General features: G+C 37.8%; 1 protein-coding gene across 8 annotated transcripts in view; it reads left to right on the top strand.

The window, feature by feature from the left end:
* Positions 1-2,063, top strand: part of SLC4A7 (solute carrier family 4 member 7) — a 112,875-nt gene extending 110,812 nt beyond the window's left edge. For all 8 annotated transcript variants that reach the window (XM_036267234.1, XM_036267232.1, XM_036267236.1 and 5 more), the window contains one exon: positions 1,017-2,063. In XM_036267234.1, coding sequence (XP_036123127.1) covers positions 1,017-1,098 — 82 coding nt within the window. In that variant the 3' untranslated portion in view covers positions 1,099-2,063. The remainder of the gene's footprint in view (positions 1-1,016) is intronic.
* The last annotated feature ends 11,916 nt before the right edge of the window (positions 2,064-13,979 follow it).

The raw sequence follows: 13,979 nt of genomic DNA, 5'->3' as shown, positions 1-13,979 counted from the left end.
CTTTCCCTACCTCCTTTTAGAACTTTGCTCCTACTTAATCTCTCTCTCTCTTTTTTATGTTATCATTTCTTGAGTTCTAATTTCTAAGCTAATGGTTTCTTTTATTCACTTCTGTTTTTTAAAAGTTTTGAGATTAAACTCTGTCATTTTGGGTTTTCATGCAGTGAGTATTTTACTATTAATCTTACTTTTAATTTTTCACCCCTTGTCAGCACTCCTGGCCCAGATTGTTGATATAGTTATATGTTTATGGTGTGTGTGTGTGTGTGTATCTGCCTTATAGTAATATTACAGTATTGTTATACTTCTATCATTTAGATTATCCCTCAATTCAAAATCAAATGGGAAGGAAGAGAACCTTTGGGTTATTTTGTTCAACAGAAAAATGTTGGGAGTGGGGGTTCCTTGCTTCAGTTTTGTCTGGAGAATGCAGCAAAGCATTGTGTGTCTTTATATTTTTGAAAAATTTTCAAATTCTAGATATATTCATGTGTTATAATTGTCAGTTCATTAAATTCATATACATGGGATTTTATATTAATGTTTAAAAATTTAGAATATGTGTTTTAATCTTATATTTGTAAACCAAATTTGGGAGAGAAGGTTTATAAATTTGTTACATTTTTTTAAGGAGATCTATTTGATGCTTACCTATGTTAATAAAGATTAATTTTTAATGGATTTGTCAGTGCAATAAAAGTACAGGGCTATAACTGTTTATATGTAAAGTAAAATTAATAAATCAAACAGTCATATACTGAATAATTTAAAGAGTTTCTCTTCAGCTGTAAGAAAAACATGATTTCAGTGGGAAAAATATTTTAAAAACTAAGAATTTTAATATTTAACTCTCTTAAGTTCATTGATAGAAAAAGCAGTAAAATAATAATAGCAAGACATTTATATTATTAATAGTTATCTGAAAGGCTTACTGTGAATACTTATTGTTGGCCATGTTTATAATGTAATATCTATTTGTTTCAAAATCATTTTTTCTCATTCTTTGTTTTAAATAGCCCTGAAAAACCTGTGAGTGTGAAAATAAATATTGAAGATGAACCAACAAAGAAATACATGGATGCTGAAACTTCATTATAGAATTGAACCAAGAGGAATTATATATAGATACACAAATACATATACATATGTGTGTGTGTGTGTATATGTATGTATATAATATGTGTATTTCATGTCACAATACATAACGATATTGTATGTCATGCTATTTGTGCGTGACCACCGGGTTTTTAGAGTGGTGTCTGAGCGCCATGGAGACTGTAGATAATGAAATGGTCTTTTAGCAGGGAGGTGTATGGCTCTTACTATTCAAGTATTTATTCTGTCGAAAAATTTTTTTCTGTTCTGCAATTGAAACATGTGGGGAAATGTATTCAGTGTACATTTATTTAAATCTTTGTTTATCAGTGACAATTCATAACAACCTTAATACTTTGTCCATATATTTATAATTTTAACTTGAGTTACACATATTTCACTTCATTAGTGCTTTATGGGAAGAACCAGGGAGTTGTTATGCCGATGCTGTGAGACAAACAGTAACATGTCATGGCTTCTCTGTGTATGTTTCATTTATGTCGATGTCCATCATGTTTCACAAGCGATGGAATTTTTTAACTATAGAGGTAGGACAATGGAAACTTTCTAGATAAGTACTATAGTTTTGACCTTTTTGTTTTAAAATTTATTTTAAATCTTAAAACCTCCACATCTAGGTTTTCATTCAGATAGACAAGTAAAATCACAGATGTTAAACCCCCATCCCAGTCATAAATTTATGAATTTTAGAAGCTATGAAATGCCAGTTATAATAGTTAACTTTTGTTGCCTTTGTAGACAATATTTTTCTGAATTCTAAGACTTTATTAGAGCCCAGAATGCTCATTCTGTTCTCTGCCTTTGCTGTCTTTTACTTAAATGTGGTTTAGTTTATATCAGGTTCAAGGTTTTGATTATTTTTCTATTATAAGTAGAACGATGAAATAATCAGGAGTCAGAATTCTCTTAAGTGGGTTTATGATCAGTATTACTTTATTCTAGTAAGAATTGCCTTTCATTTTTCTGTTTACATTGTCTTTCTGTTGTATAGATAATATTTAATAGATTGTTATCTGTGATTTCATTTCTAAATATTTTATTTATTTTAATTGATATGTTGCTTAAAGATTATACAAACATTTGAAAGGTAACAAATATAGTTAATGTAAAAAATTGTTAATGTAAATAGTTGGTGCTCATTTGCATTTACAGTTTATTATCTGAAAGCAGTTGACAGATTTTACATCTTTATATAAAGCACTGCCATATTTGTATTTTAAAAGGAATTTAGAAATTTTATGTATAGCTCAGATTGATGGAGTTCTTTCTGTTTTGTGTTAGTATTTGTTACTTAGTTTTTGCTTTTCTGAGCTGTCTTTAACTTCTAGCAAGTCTTTTTAGTCATCTTTTATATACTCTTAGCTCCACATGAAATAAATAAATATTGTTCTTGTTAAGCCTGTAGGACTGGATGAATGGGGTTGTGAAACTAATTTGGCAAGAGGATCGTTTAATGAAAATGAAATGACTGTTGAGAAGCCACGGAAATATTGAAAATAGTGACATGAAAATTAGGATGAAAATATTAATGAAATTACAATGCTCCCTTTAATCATTTGTAATTAAAGTACAAAACAGTGAAGAATGATCTTACAGAGGATCATGAGAAATGCCAAAAGCTGATATTTTAGCAATTCTGAATGTTTTTAATCCATTCTAAAATACTAACTCATGTAGTTTACAATCTGAGACCGTATTATCAGATTGTAGTTAAAATAACAGATTTAACTTATGCCTCAGATAGGAACTTGCAAATATAGCCACTTTTAAGTAGAAAATAGAGCTGGCATCCTTTGGTACTGCCTTAAAAAGAGTTAGACTCTATTGGCAATTGATAATAGAGAACTTATTACCCACGGTGCTTGTTATTGTTTTTGTGCTTCCAGTGAAGTGATTCCTTTGTATTCATAGCAGCATAATCATTTCCAAAGACCCTCGTGTTTGCTGCTACATTTTGTAAACTCCCCTGATGTACCTGAACAGGAGGATTTCCTCATATAATTTCCTGATGTCTGGACATCATAGGGTTAACAAATACGCTTATTTTATAGGAAGTGATTTAAAAATGTAAACTGAAAACTACCTGGGATCATAGTGTTTCTGTGATTTTATTTAATTATGTACAGTGATTATCCAGTGCCAGAGAGACCATGACTTGCAAAATACTTTGCACTCAAAATGTCTTTAGTATGTTTCTAATTTGTTAATGGTTTCTGCTTTCTTCTGACTACTTGACTTAGAAAGTGATTTGATATGACTACTCCATTGAAGAGCAAAGGTAACTCATGTTTAAGTAATTGACTGCTTGTTTTATGTGGTTATGATAATCCACTATTTTTGGAAAATAACAATCATGGATAGCAGTTCATTGCAAGACAGTGAAAAATACAATTTACTACATATATTGATTATTAAATGTTGCCTTAAATAGGTGGAAATGAGCAGTGGTAATTGCTGTGTACTGATTTACCTCAAGGTGCAAAATAATTAAACTTGTACATATTCCATTTACAAAATAAATTCATATACACAGCCCTGCACTTTCTTAGATGCCTTGGTTTCTAGGATGGAGCTTAGTGCTACTGAATACCCTGGCCCAGAGCCACCTCAGGATATTCTCTCCACCCTATTTTATTTATTGATGGATGTCTGCTTACAAAGACTATAATGAATCCTGATGTTGACCATCTGAAATTTCCCTGTTTTGATTGCTATTTCACTCTACAATAGCAGCTTTTGAGAAAACAGTGAACTAACTTCCTTATGATAAAAGGATGATTCTTTATATTCTCTAGTATGAGATATGCTGAGTGAAGCACATGATCTTTCTAATGGGTGTGTGTGTGTGTGTGTGTGTGTGTGTGTGTGTAAATGATTTATCAAACCTTTAATCTCTTAATTGTTTTAAAAAACTGTGGCGTATCAATGTTCACATTTGCCAAGTCTTCTGTAAAACACATAGGACAATTTTTTCTTTATGTCCTAATGCATGTATTTATAAAGCAGATTTCTTTACCACTCAAGATTAACTTTTGTTTTTGTTTTTTTTATCCAAAAACATTTCTTTCTTTTTTTCCCCCCACATACTTAAAATTTATGTATATGTATATAATAGCTTTCTCAACTTTTTCCTTTTACAAAGACAGGTTCAAAATTCTGTAAAAAGAAAAATGGTTTCTGAATCTATGAGGTCTGACACCAGGGCTTGCTGTCTCTCAAGGATTATATCATGTACATCAGTTCTGTAAATGTGCTCAAAAGTTTTACATGTGAATCCTGTTTCACAGTGCTCAGATTTCAGATATGTAAGCCATTGATGCAACATTGTAATTCAGAAATGTTTAATTTAATGTTTTAAATTTATTTATGTAGATCACATTGTTGTTATTGTGTGCAGACAAATATGTGAAATGTCTTTTGGATTAGTCCGACAATTATTTATTTTTCAGAAAGTAAACTTAAAAACTTCAAAGACATTCAAAATGTAAAATAGTGTTCAGAATTACAAATTTGGCAATTTAATGCAAAGTTGTTTTTTTTTAACCTTTCAAAAAGTAATATAAGTATGAATAATAGGAAAACATATATTTGGAAATGGAATCATCTAAATATCATTTAAAAATTTTAATTTATCAGCACATATTGACTTCTATTTTTGACTTAGAGTAATTGTTAAACTAGTTGTTTTTTAAATCAGAATTTTGTGCATTGATTACTTTTTGTGTTTTGGCTTTTTTTTTGTTGCTTTAATATTGCAACGTTTTTGTTGTTGTTCTGTAGAGGGGGTTATCATCCAGTGTTTACTGTGTTTAAATAAGTAGAAATTGAATTTTATTGTTCATTTATGTAATACTTGATAGCTTGGTATAATTTCACAGTACAGTTCTAATTTTTATGACTTTTATAATTACGATGATAATATTTTCTTTTGTAATAAAATCCAAAGTAAATTAAACATCTAAAATGTAGAACTGATATTTTTCATTTATATGAAGTACAAGTCTCTACCAAGTCTATAATGTGAATGATCCTGCCTTTTAAATTTGTTTTATAATTGTTAGAAGAAAACTATTTTTTGGAGATGTTATTGAAGTTGAAAGAGCAATAAAAGTCTACTGAATTAGTTGTTGGATAGTCTTTACTTTGTACTTTGATTGTTAGAAGAGCTGCATATTCTTTCTCATGAGGAGAGATGGGGGTGAAGAAATATAAGTGATTTCTGTTTCCTGCCTCCTAATTTTCACATGCTTCAGTGAGTGAGTGAGAGAGAGAGAGAGAAAGAGAGAGAGAGAGAGAGAGAGAGAGAAGAAGATGAAACAAAATAGCGTGTATTCACAATGACTTTTTGATAGTTAAGAAATTAAAGCCCTTTAAGATAGGCCGGCCTATATAATTTTTCCTATTTTAAGACACATCTATTTAGGGTATTTGCAATGTGATGTACAGTGAGCACACATCATATTATATATATGTAAATGACCATGTTAATAGGATCTCTTATAAACTCAAGGCTTGTTTTCTTGATTTGTTTTTAATGGCTAATTTTATGAATTATAAAAAATAATAGCAAATGACAGGATTTGGTTTGTTTTCCATTTGACATGGTTATAACATCTCCCCGTTATCTGCCTTAAAAGATGATATCCCACCATGAATTCAGCAACCTTTGGGGAGTGAGATGGGAAAAGGGCTTATGGCTTTGGAAATTTCATTTGAAGGTTTTACTTACATTTATTTTAGGAAAAATGTTTTTGTTACTATTTCCACCTACAAGGCTTTGAGAGTTTTTGTTGTTGTTGTTTTAACGGAGGAGGGTGGAAAGATGAAATAGTTTCTTACTCATTAAAAAAATTTTTTTTTCTTTATTGATTTTAGAGAGAAGGGAAGGAAGAGGGAGAGAGAAAAACAACAATGAGAATTTTGATTGGCTGCCTCCTGCATGCCCCCCACTGGGGATCAGGCCCACAACCTGGGCATGTGCCCTGACTGGTGACCTCTTGCTTGGTGCATGGGTCGACGCTCAACCACTGAGCCACATCGGCTGGACTCTTACTCATTTTTTTTTTGTTGGATTTTGCTCATTAAGGCATATCTGATCTCTTGAGTTTTCTTTCTATGGTTGATTTTTGACATTTCTTCCTCTGTGCTTTAAATGAAAACATTCCTGTTTGGAAAACCATCCTTTGTGTTTATTCAAAGCTCAGTTTAAGCTCTGCTTGTTCTTCAAATTGAACTGAGCCTTTCTCTGGTCAGTCTACAAGATCATTCTCATCCTTCTGCTGAAAATGTGTGTTTTCATACCCTTGTTTTTGGTCCTAGACACGTGGTTTGGGGGTATTTTAGAAATTTCGGGAAGTGTTTGTTTGCCTTCTTGTTAAGGTGATCCTGAATATCTATTTTAATACCTATTTAAGTTACTTTAATCCTTTTTTTAAAAAAGATTTTTTTTATTATTGGTTTGAGAGAGAAACACCAATAGGCTTCCTCCTGCATACCTCCACCCTGAGGATGAAGCCTGCAACCTGGGCATGTGGCCACACCAGGAATCAAACCAGCAATCTCTTGGTTCATGGGATGATGCTCAACCAACTGAGCCACACTGGCAGGTGCTGATTTGTTTTTTATGTTATAGTTATACTGTTTTACTTTTGAACTATGTAATTTACATTATCTGTGAAATCATTCAGGATAGGGTAAAGGGTATTAAAAACCATAAAAGGGATGTTAAGTCTTAGAGGTTTGTGCCCTACCACATACGCCATAAGCATGACCTTTCGGAGGTCATTGTACTTTATCAGGTTACAGAGCACGCTGAACTCTTAACCAGGTGGAGATGACAGTGCACCTCTCCTCCAAAAGCCAGTCTTCATGCCTCTCAATCTTCTACACAACTCTGTTATATTTAGGGAAGGCCAAAACCTTAGTTCAGTATTGTGTTGAGGAGGAGGAGGATGGGAAGCACATTCAGTTTTCTGATGAAGAAAAGAAGCCCAGTGGAGTCATTTTGTCTCACTGCTTAGGATTTTAAATGTGTATAGAGAGGACTTTTTCTACTCAGCATCAGACTGCCTGCTCCTCTCAACTTTTTGTTTTTGTTTTAATTTTTAAAATTGATTTTTAGAGAGGAAGGGGGAGAAGGGAGAGTAAGATAGAAACATCTATGAGAGAGAACATTGGCTGCCTCCTGCACGCCCCCCACTGGGAATGATTTGGCCCACAACCTGGGCATGTGCCCTGACCAGGACTCCAACTAGTGACTTTTTGGTGCATGGGTGGATGCTCAACCACTGACCCACACTGGCCAAGCTCAACTTTGTTCTTTTTTATCCTCACCGAGGACATTTTTGCATTTATCTTCAGATAGAGCAGGAGGGAGGAAGAGAGAGAAACATCGATGAGAGAGAGAGAGACATCGACTGGCTGCCACCCACACGACCCTAACCAGGGCGGGGGACAAACTGCAGCCGAGGTACGTGCCCTTAGCGGGAACCAAACCCAGGACTCTGGTCCGCAGGCTGACGCTCCAACCCTTGAGCCATACTGACCAGGGTTCAACTTTGTTTTTTGATGGTTAACATTAATCCCACTAGTTTTATGATTCCAAAGTTTAATTGTAATTAGTTCTGCTGCATTTACCTGAGTGGCTTTTGTCTCACCTTTCTATATTTCTGAAATGGGACCTTACTATTTTAGTTTAAAAAATATATATTTTCAATTACCAACATCCACGTTATCCCACTGAGCCTACTTCTCATTTTTATTTAAAGTAGAGAAACATCAGTGAATGGTTTACTGTATTCATTTTAAATCAAGTTTTGGGAGATACAATCCCGGTACTAATTAACACACTGGTGGGCATTTTTAAGAGGGAATTGAGTAGGCCCTATACCTGAAGAAATTGACAAGGGATAATGAGTACCAGATGACAAAAGAGTAAATGAATTGAGTTTGGAATAGTGCCTGGCACACAATAAGCACACTATATTTCATTTTTTTAAAGCTCCATAATGTGAAGTATCTTTTAGAAACTTGATCTAATGTAATCAATATTTTTCAAACAGAATCTTCAGACCTTGACAAAAGGTGAGGAGACTTGCCTGAAGCCACAAAATATAGTATACTTACAGATACCTTGAATCTCAGATCACTTTTCATAACACCGTATTCTCATTGCTTGGGGCATGTGATGCGCTTGAGTAACAGTGTTTTCATGCTATATATGAAAGCTATTTAGCATGTAGCATTGATCCTTTTCAAACTAAATCTTTACTTTGGAAGATAGTAGATTTTTTTAGTCCATAATAATTCTTGAAACTGAACACCGTAAGATGAAGCTGCCCTTTCATACCCATTTCATTTCAAATTCTAAAGGTTGGGAACAGCGAGTCTAGACAAATCCACAGCGTTTAGGAAACCTATACAGGCCCGTAGCTCTGGGTCTGGGTGAAGTGGCTGCAGCACCAACCCCAGCACCCCCTCTGGGCTCCAGCTGGCTGTCCTGGGGCTGGATCCTGAGCGTTCTGGGGTTGCTAGGGCAACACGGAGGCAGCGTCACCGGTGGCTATGGTGCTCTGCGCACGGCAGCACGGCTGTTCCTGATTGGCTGTGGCCTCCGAGCGTGGCAGAAGAAGAAGTGTTGGCATTGGCTCAGCCAGCGCCGGTTGGTGGCCTAGAGGAGATTTGATTGAAAAACCAACGGTGCGGCTGCTAGTGGTGCCCCCGAAGTTCGAGGAGGCTGGAGTGGGCAGGGGGGAGGGCGGGACGGGCCAGCCTATCCCGAGCAGCGGGTGACAGCCCGAGACGATGAGAAGGACGGTTTAGAGAGTGGCCTGGAGGAGGGACCCTCCCTCCGGCGCGGTGAGTGGGGCAGGAGCGGTGGCCCCGGGCCCGCGCGCGATCGGAGGCAGGTCTCCAGAAGGCGCCCGCGGGTCCTTGCGGAGCGCCCCGAGCCCCGGGAGTCGGCATGAGGCAGGGGCCGCCAGAGCGGGCTGTTGTGGGTAGGTGAGTCACTGTGAGCCGTTCTCGTGGCAGACGGGTCGTGATGGGCGGAGGCATGGTGGGAAAGTGCCACCAACGATGTTTGTTCGATGAAGTAATCATTCTGGTTACATGGAGCCTGAGCGTGTCTCTTCTAGTCTGCCCCCACGTCTCTGGAGACTCAGTCATCAAACCCTTACGGAGTGTCGCTTTGGCACGTTCCCCTGATACGACGCTGCTCTGACTGGCCCCCTGCTTTTCTGCTCCACGTGGGTGAGCCTGTCCACCTCCATGCCGCAGGCAACGTGTCTGCTGATGAGCGGAAAGCGTCCACCTCCAGCCTAGTCTGCTTCACGAGCCCTCAGTCCATCTGCCAGTTAACTCTACACACGTGCAACCCTGAATGCCATCTCCCCCACTGCCACCAGCCTGCCTCACCCTTGGATTCCCTGTCTTGGGAATCACCTATTCAGTTACCAAAACCACGTTCTGGGCAACATCTTTGACATTACCCCCTCTTCTGCATTTCCACCCATTGCCAAAGCTATACTTTCTTTTTGTTTCTGTTGTGTTTTTTTTTTGTTTTTAATCCTTGCCAAGGATATGTTTTTCTATCAATTTTTTTCTTTTTCTTTTTAATTTAGAGAGAGAGTTGAAGGGAGGGAGGAGTGAGAGAGAGAAACATCCATGTGAAAGAGATACATCAACTGGTTGCTTCTGGTATGTGGGCAGGGAGTGAACCTGACCAGCAAGGGAACCACGACCCTCGGGCCGCCGTTCTAACCACTGAGCAAGACCCACCAGGTTCAGGCTATACCTTCTTAACAGCTTTCAGATCAATTTCCACATCACCATCTTCATTCTCGCTATATTGCAATTTCTACTAGTTCCCTGTTTAAATTAATCACCCATCCAATCTCCCGGATTCCAGTCTGGCCCTATCTAATCAGTTTTTCCCACTAAAAACTGTTAGACTGGTCTTTCTAAGAAACATATGAGGGCATTTCACTTCCTGCAACGATTAAAACTCAGACTCCTTAGGCCTTTCATCCGCAGTTCCATATCGTTGTTCCCAGAACAACATTCTGTCCTGTGGGGCATCATTTCACCTGTAGCTCCCACTGCCTGCAAAGGAATCCGCTTTTTGCACCATCCCCAGCCCTGCTCCCACTACCCGTCATCCTCTTTTCTGCTTCCTCCTCTAGACTCTGTGAGGGCAGAGGCCATGTTTGTTTTACTTACCATTTGTTGTACACCGTTTGTTGTGCATTTACAGTACAATGCACATAGCAGGGGTTTGAGAAAGACTGGTTGAATGATTGAATCTCTAAAATGAGAAATTGTTTTTCATGGCATCCTCATTAGTTCCAGAGGAGTCAGACGTACCTTCTGGCCAATGAAGCTTCTGCTTGTAAGAATTTAATGTTGAATTTACAGGGTTTACTAAGATTTTGAGACCCTTAGTTGTTGGAAACTATTTCAATTTATAGTCTGTATTTTGTGCTATAATCACTATGATGATAGCTGTTATATGGCATAAGTTTAAAATGGAAAACAGAGTACATCACGGTTTGCAAGAGGTAAGCGTTAGAGTTAGACATACGTGGGCTTGAACACTGACTAGCAAGTTAGCTCTGTGGCTCCCAGCAAATTAGCTTCTAATCAACTTCTTTAGTTCTACAAGGGGCTAATATTAAAACCTACTTCATAGGATTGCTTTAAAGAAGAACTTTGCATAATCCATATTAAGTGCCTTATAGTTAGTTTATCTTCACATGTTTAAAAACTAGAAACATTTAGCCCTGGCTGGTTTGGCTCAGCAGTTGGAGCGTTGGCCTGTGGACCAGAGAATCCTGGGTTCTGTTCCTGCTAGGGACACGTACCAAAAAAAAGAAGAAGAAGAAGCATTTACATGAATGTTGATAGCAGCTTTATTCACAATTGCCAATACCTGCAGATAACCAAGATGTCCTTCAGAGGGTGAATGAATAAATAAATTGTGATACATCAGATACTAGAATATTATTCAGTGAAAAAAAAAAAAAAGAGGTACAACACTGTAAAAAGACATGAGGAAACCTCAAGTGCATATAATTAAGTGAAAGAAGCCAATCTGAAAAAGCTAAATACTATGTGATTTCATCACTATGACCTTTTGGAAAAAGCAAAACTGTGGAGACAGTAAAAAGATCAGTGGTTGCCAGGGGTTGAGGGTAGGGGAGAAATGAATAAGCAGAGAACAAAAGGTTTTGAGGGCAGCGAAAATACCTTATGCTATTGTAATAATGAATGCATATCATTTATACCTTTGTCCAAACTCATAGATTGTACAACACCAAGAGTGAGCCCTAAGGCAAAGTACGGACTTTGGGTGATTATGATGTATCAATGTAGGCTTATTCGTGCTATAAAATATACCATTCTGGGAGTGATATTGATTATAGGGGAGGCAGTGCAGGTGTGGGGGCGCAGATATATGGGAAATCTATGTATCTTCCTGTCAAATTTGCTGTAAACCTAAAACTTTTCTATACAAATGAAGTCCTTTTAAAAAGGGGGAAAAACACTCACAACACACATTGAAGGTTAGAATTGTGAAATTTTTATGGTCAGCTTACAAAAGCTAAAATCCTTTAATTCAGTCAAGTGCGATTTCTAGGACATCATCTTTCTGTTTGATCACACCATGTTACTTGATCACAAACTTTTGTGTATGTCAACAGCTCTGATACAGGAAAGAGACTCATTCATGCAATGAGTATTTACTGACCATCTGATGGGTCCAGGGCGCCATGCCAGATAAGGGTGGGTCAGAAGAAACTCCGACAAGTAAAGTCTTGATTAGGTGAGAGAAGGGCCTGGAATGTTAGCCTGTCAGGGCCCATCAAACTTTGAGACCAAAGACAGGGTGAACTGAGTTGAGCACTTGAATAGGCACCAAGGAGACAGAAGTTCATTGAGACAGTAAACAAATATTTCTTGAGCACCGGGGCATTCAGCAGTGAACAAGACAAAGTCACCGTTTCTTTAGAACTTATGTTCTCCAGGATAGAAGAGCAGAGCCCATAGAACATAGACTTTCAGGTAGCCTGCCTGGGTTTTAATCCCGCCTTGCCCACTGCTGGATGTGGGACCTTTGGCAAGTTACTTCACCTTTGCCCCTCAGTCTCCCGACTTGTAAAATGGAGTTGTTGTATTGTATGAATCAATGTAGACAACTTTCTTAGAACTTTGGTGAGTACATAGGAAATGTAGTGTTCATATTTTATGTTCTACTAGGGGGAGAGAGACAAGTAAACGGATAAATAATAAAGCAGGAGTGGGGGATAGAAAGTGTTAGTTTGATGACAGGATATGTGGTTTGGATTTGGAAACGAGTCTTACATTTTTTAAAGACTTGGTCTTCCATAGGAAAGTGAACTCGAAACATACTCATGTATATGTCTGACATGTTTGATGATTAAAAATCACATGAGCCTGGCTGGAGCGGCTCAGTTGGTTGAGCATCATTCTGTGCACTGAAAAGTTGCCAGTTTGATTCCTGGTCAGGGCACATACCCGGGTTGCGGGTTCAATCCCAGGTTGGGGTACGTATGGAAGGCAACCAAGTGATGTTTCTTTCTCACATTGATGTTTCTCTCTCTCTCTCTCCTCCTTCATCTCTCTAAGCATGTACTCAGGTGAGGATTAAAACACACACACACACACACACACACACACGAAAATGAGGGACCTGGAGAGTACTATGCTAAGTGAAACAAGCAAGTCAGAGAAAGACAACTATCACATGATCTCACTTATATGTGGAATCTAATGAACAAAATAAACTGACAAACAAAATAGATCTAGAAACATGGAAGCAGGGAACAGACTGACAAATCTCAGAGGGAAGGCAGGAGGGGGCCGGGAAGAGATTAACCAAAGAACTTATATGCATGTATGCATGACCCATGGACACAGACGACAGTGTGGGGAAAGCATGTGGGGGGTGCAGGAGTGTGGTGGAGGGGGTCAATGGGGGGAAAATGGGGACATCTGTAATACTTTTAACAATAAACATAAATTTAAAAAAGAAAAAATGAGCACTGTATAAAATAGATGATTTATCATTTGGTAAAATTATTACTCATACTTATCTAGAGGTCAAATTTGCCCTCATCTCAGCTGAAATCCGCAGTAGCTATAATACAGGTCGGGCACACAAGTCCATAGCATTGACATCAACTCAGAGCTTATTAAATCTTACATTAGGAGTAGTTGTAACGGATGGTTCTAGCTTCATAGCCCTCAGCAGAGACAAAGTGATAAAATGACAATAAAATGGCTCATATATAGAAAAGAGACTAATAAAACCATCCTATACCGCCCTGGCTGGTTTGGCTCAGCAGTTAGAGCGTCGGCCTGTGGTCCAGAGAGATCCGGGTTCGGTTCCCGCTAACGGCATGTACCTCGGTTGCAGTTTGTCCCCGGCTCATGCGGGTGGCAACCACTCGATGTGTCCCTTTCACATCGATGTTTCTCTCTCTCTCTTCTTCTCTCCCCCTCCCGCTCTAGCTGATAAAAAAAAAAAAAAAGGAAAAATGTCCTCGGATGAGGATAAAAAAACCAAAAAAAATACACAAAAATCCCGTCCTATACCAATTAAAATAAAAACTAGAGGCAGACTGGATGAAGCACAGTAGCCATAACATTAACCCTGGGCCATCAGAAAAAAGTAACTGTTTTTAACGTATTTTGCATAAAAGATCGGAAATTGTGAATTAATTTGAAAAAAACTGTGTATGAAGTGATGTTTTATTATCAAAGTGGCAAACATTTATCTAGAAAATTCACCTAAGTGAATAGAGAGCTGGATAAATGCCACCAATAAATGGGAGTTAGAGAGC

Source organism: Molossus molossus, unplaced genomic scaffold (genome assembly GCF_014108415.1).
Source record: "Molossus molossus isolate mMolMol1 unplaced genomic scaffold, mMolMol1.p scaffold_m16_p_18, whole genome shotgun sequence".
NCBI lineage: Eukaryota > Metazoa > Chordata > Mammalia > Chiroptera > Molossidae > Molossus > Molossus molossus.
This window is presented reverse-complemented; position numbering and strand designations above follow the sequence as displayed.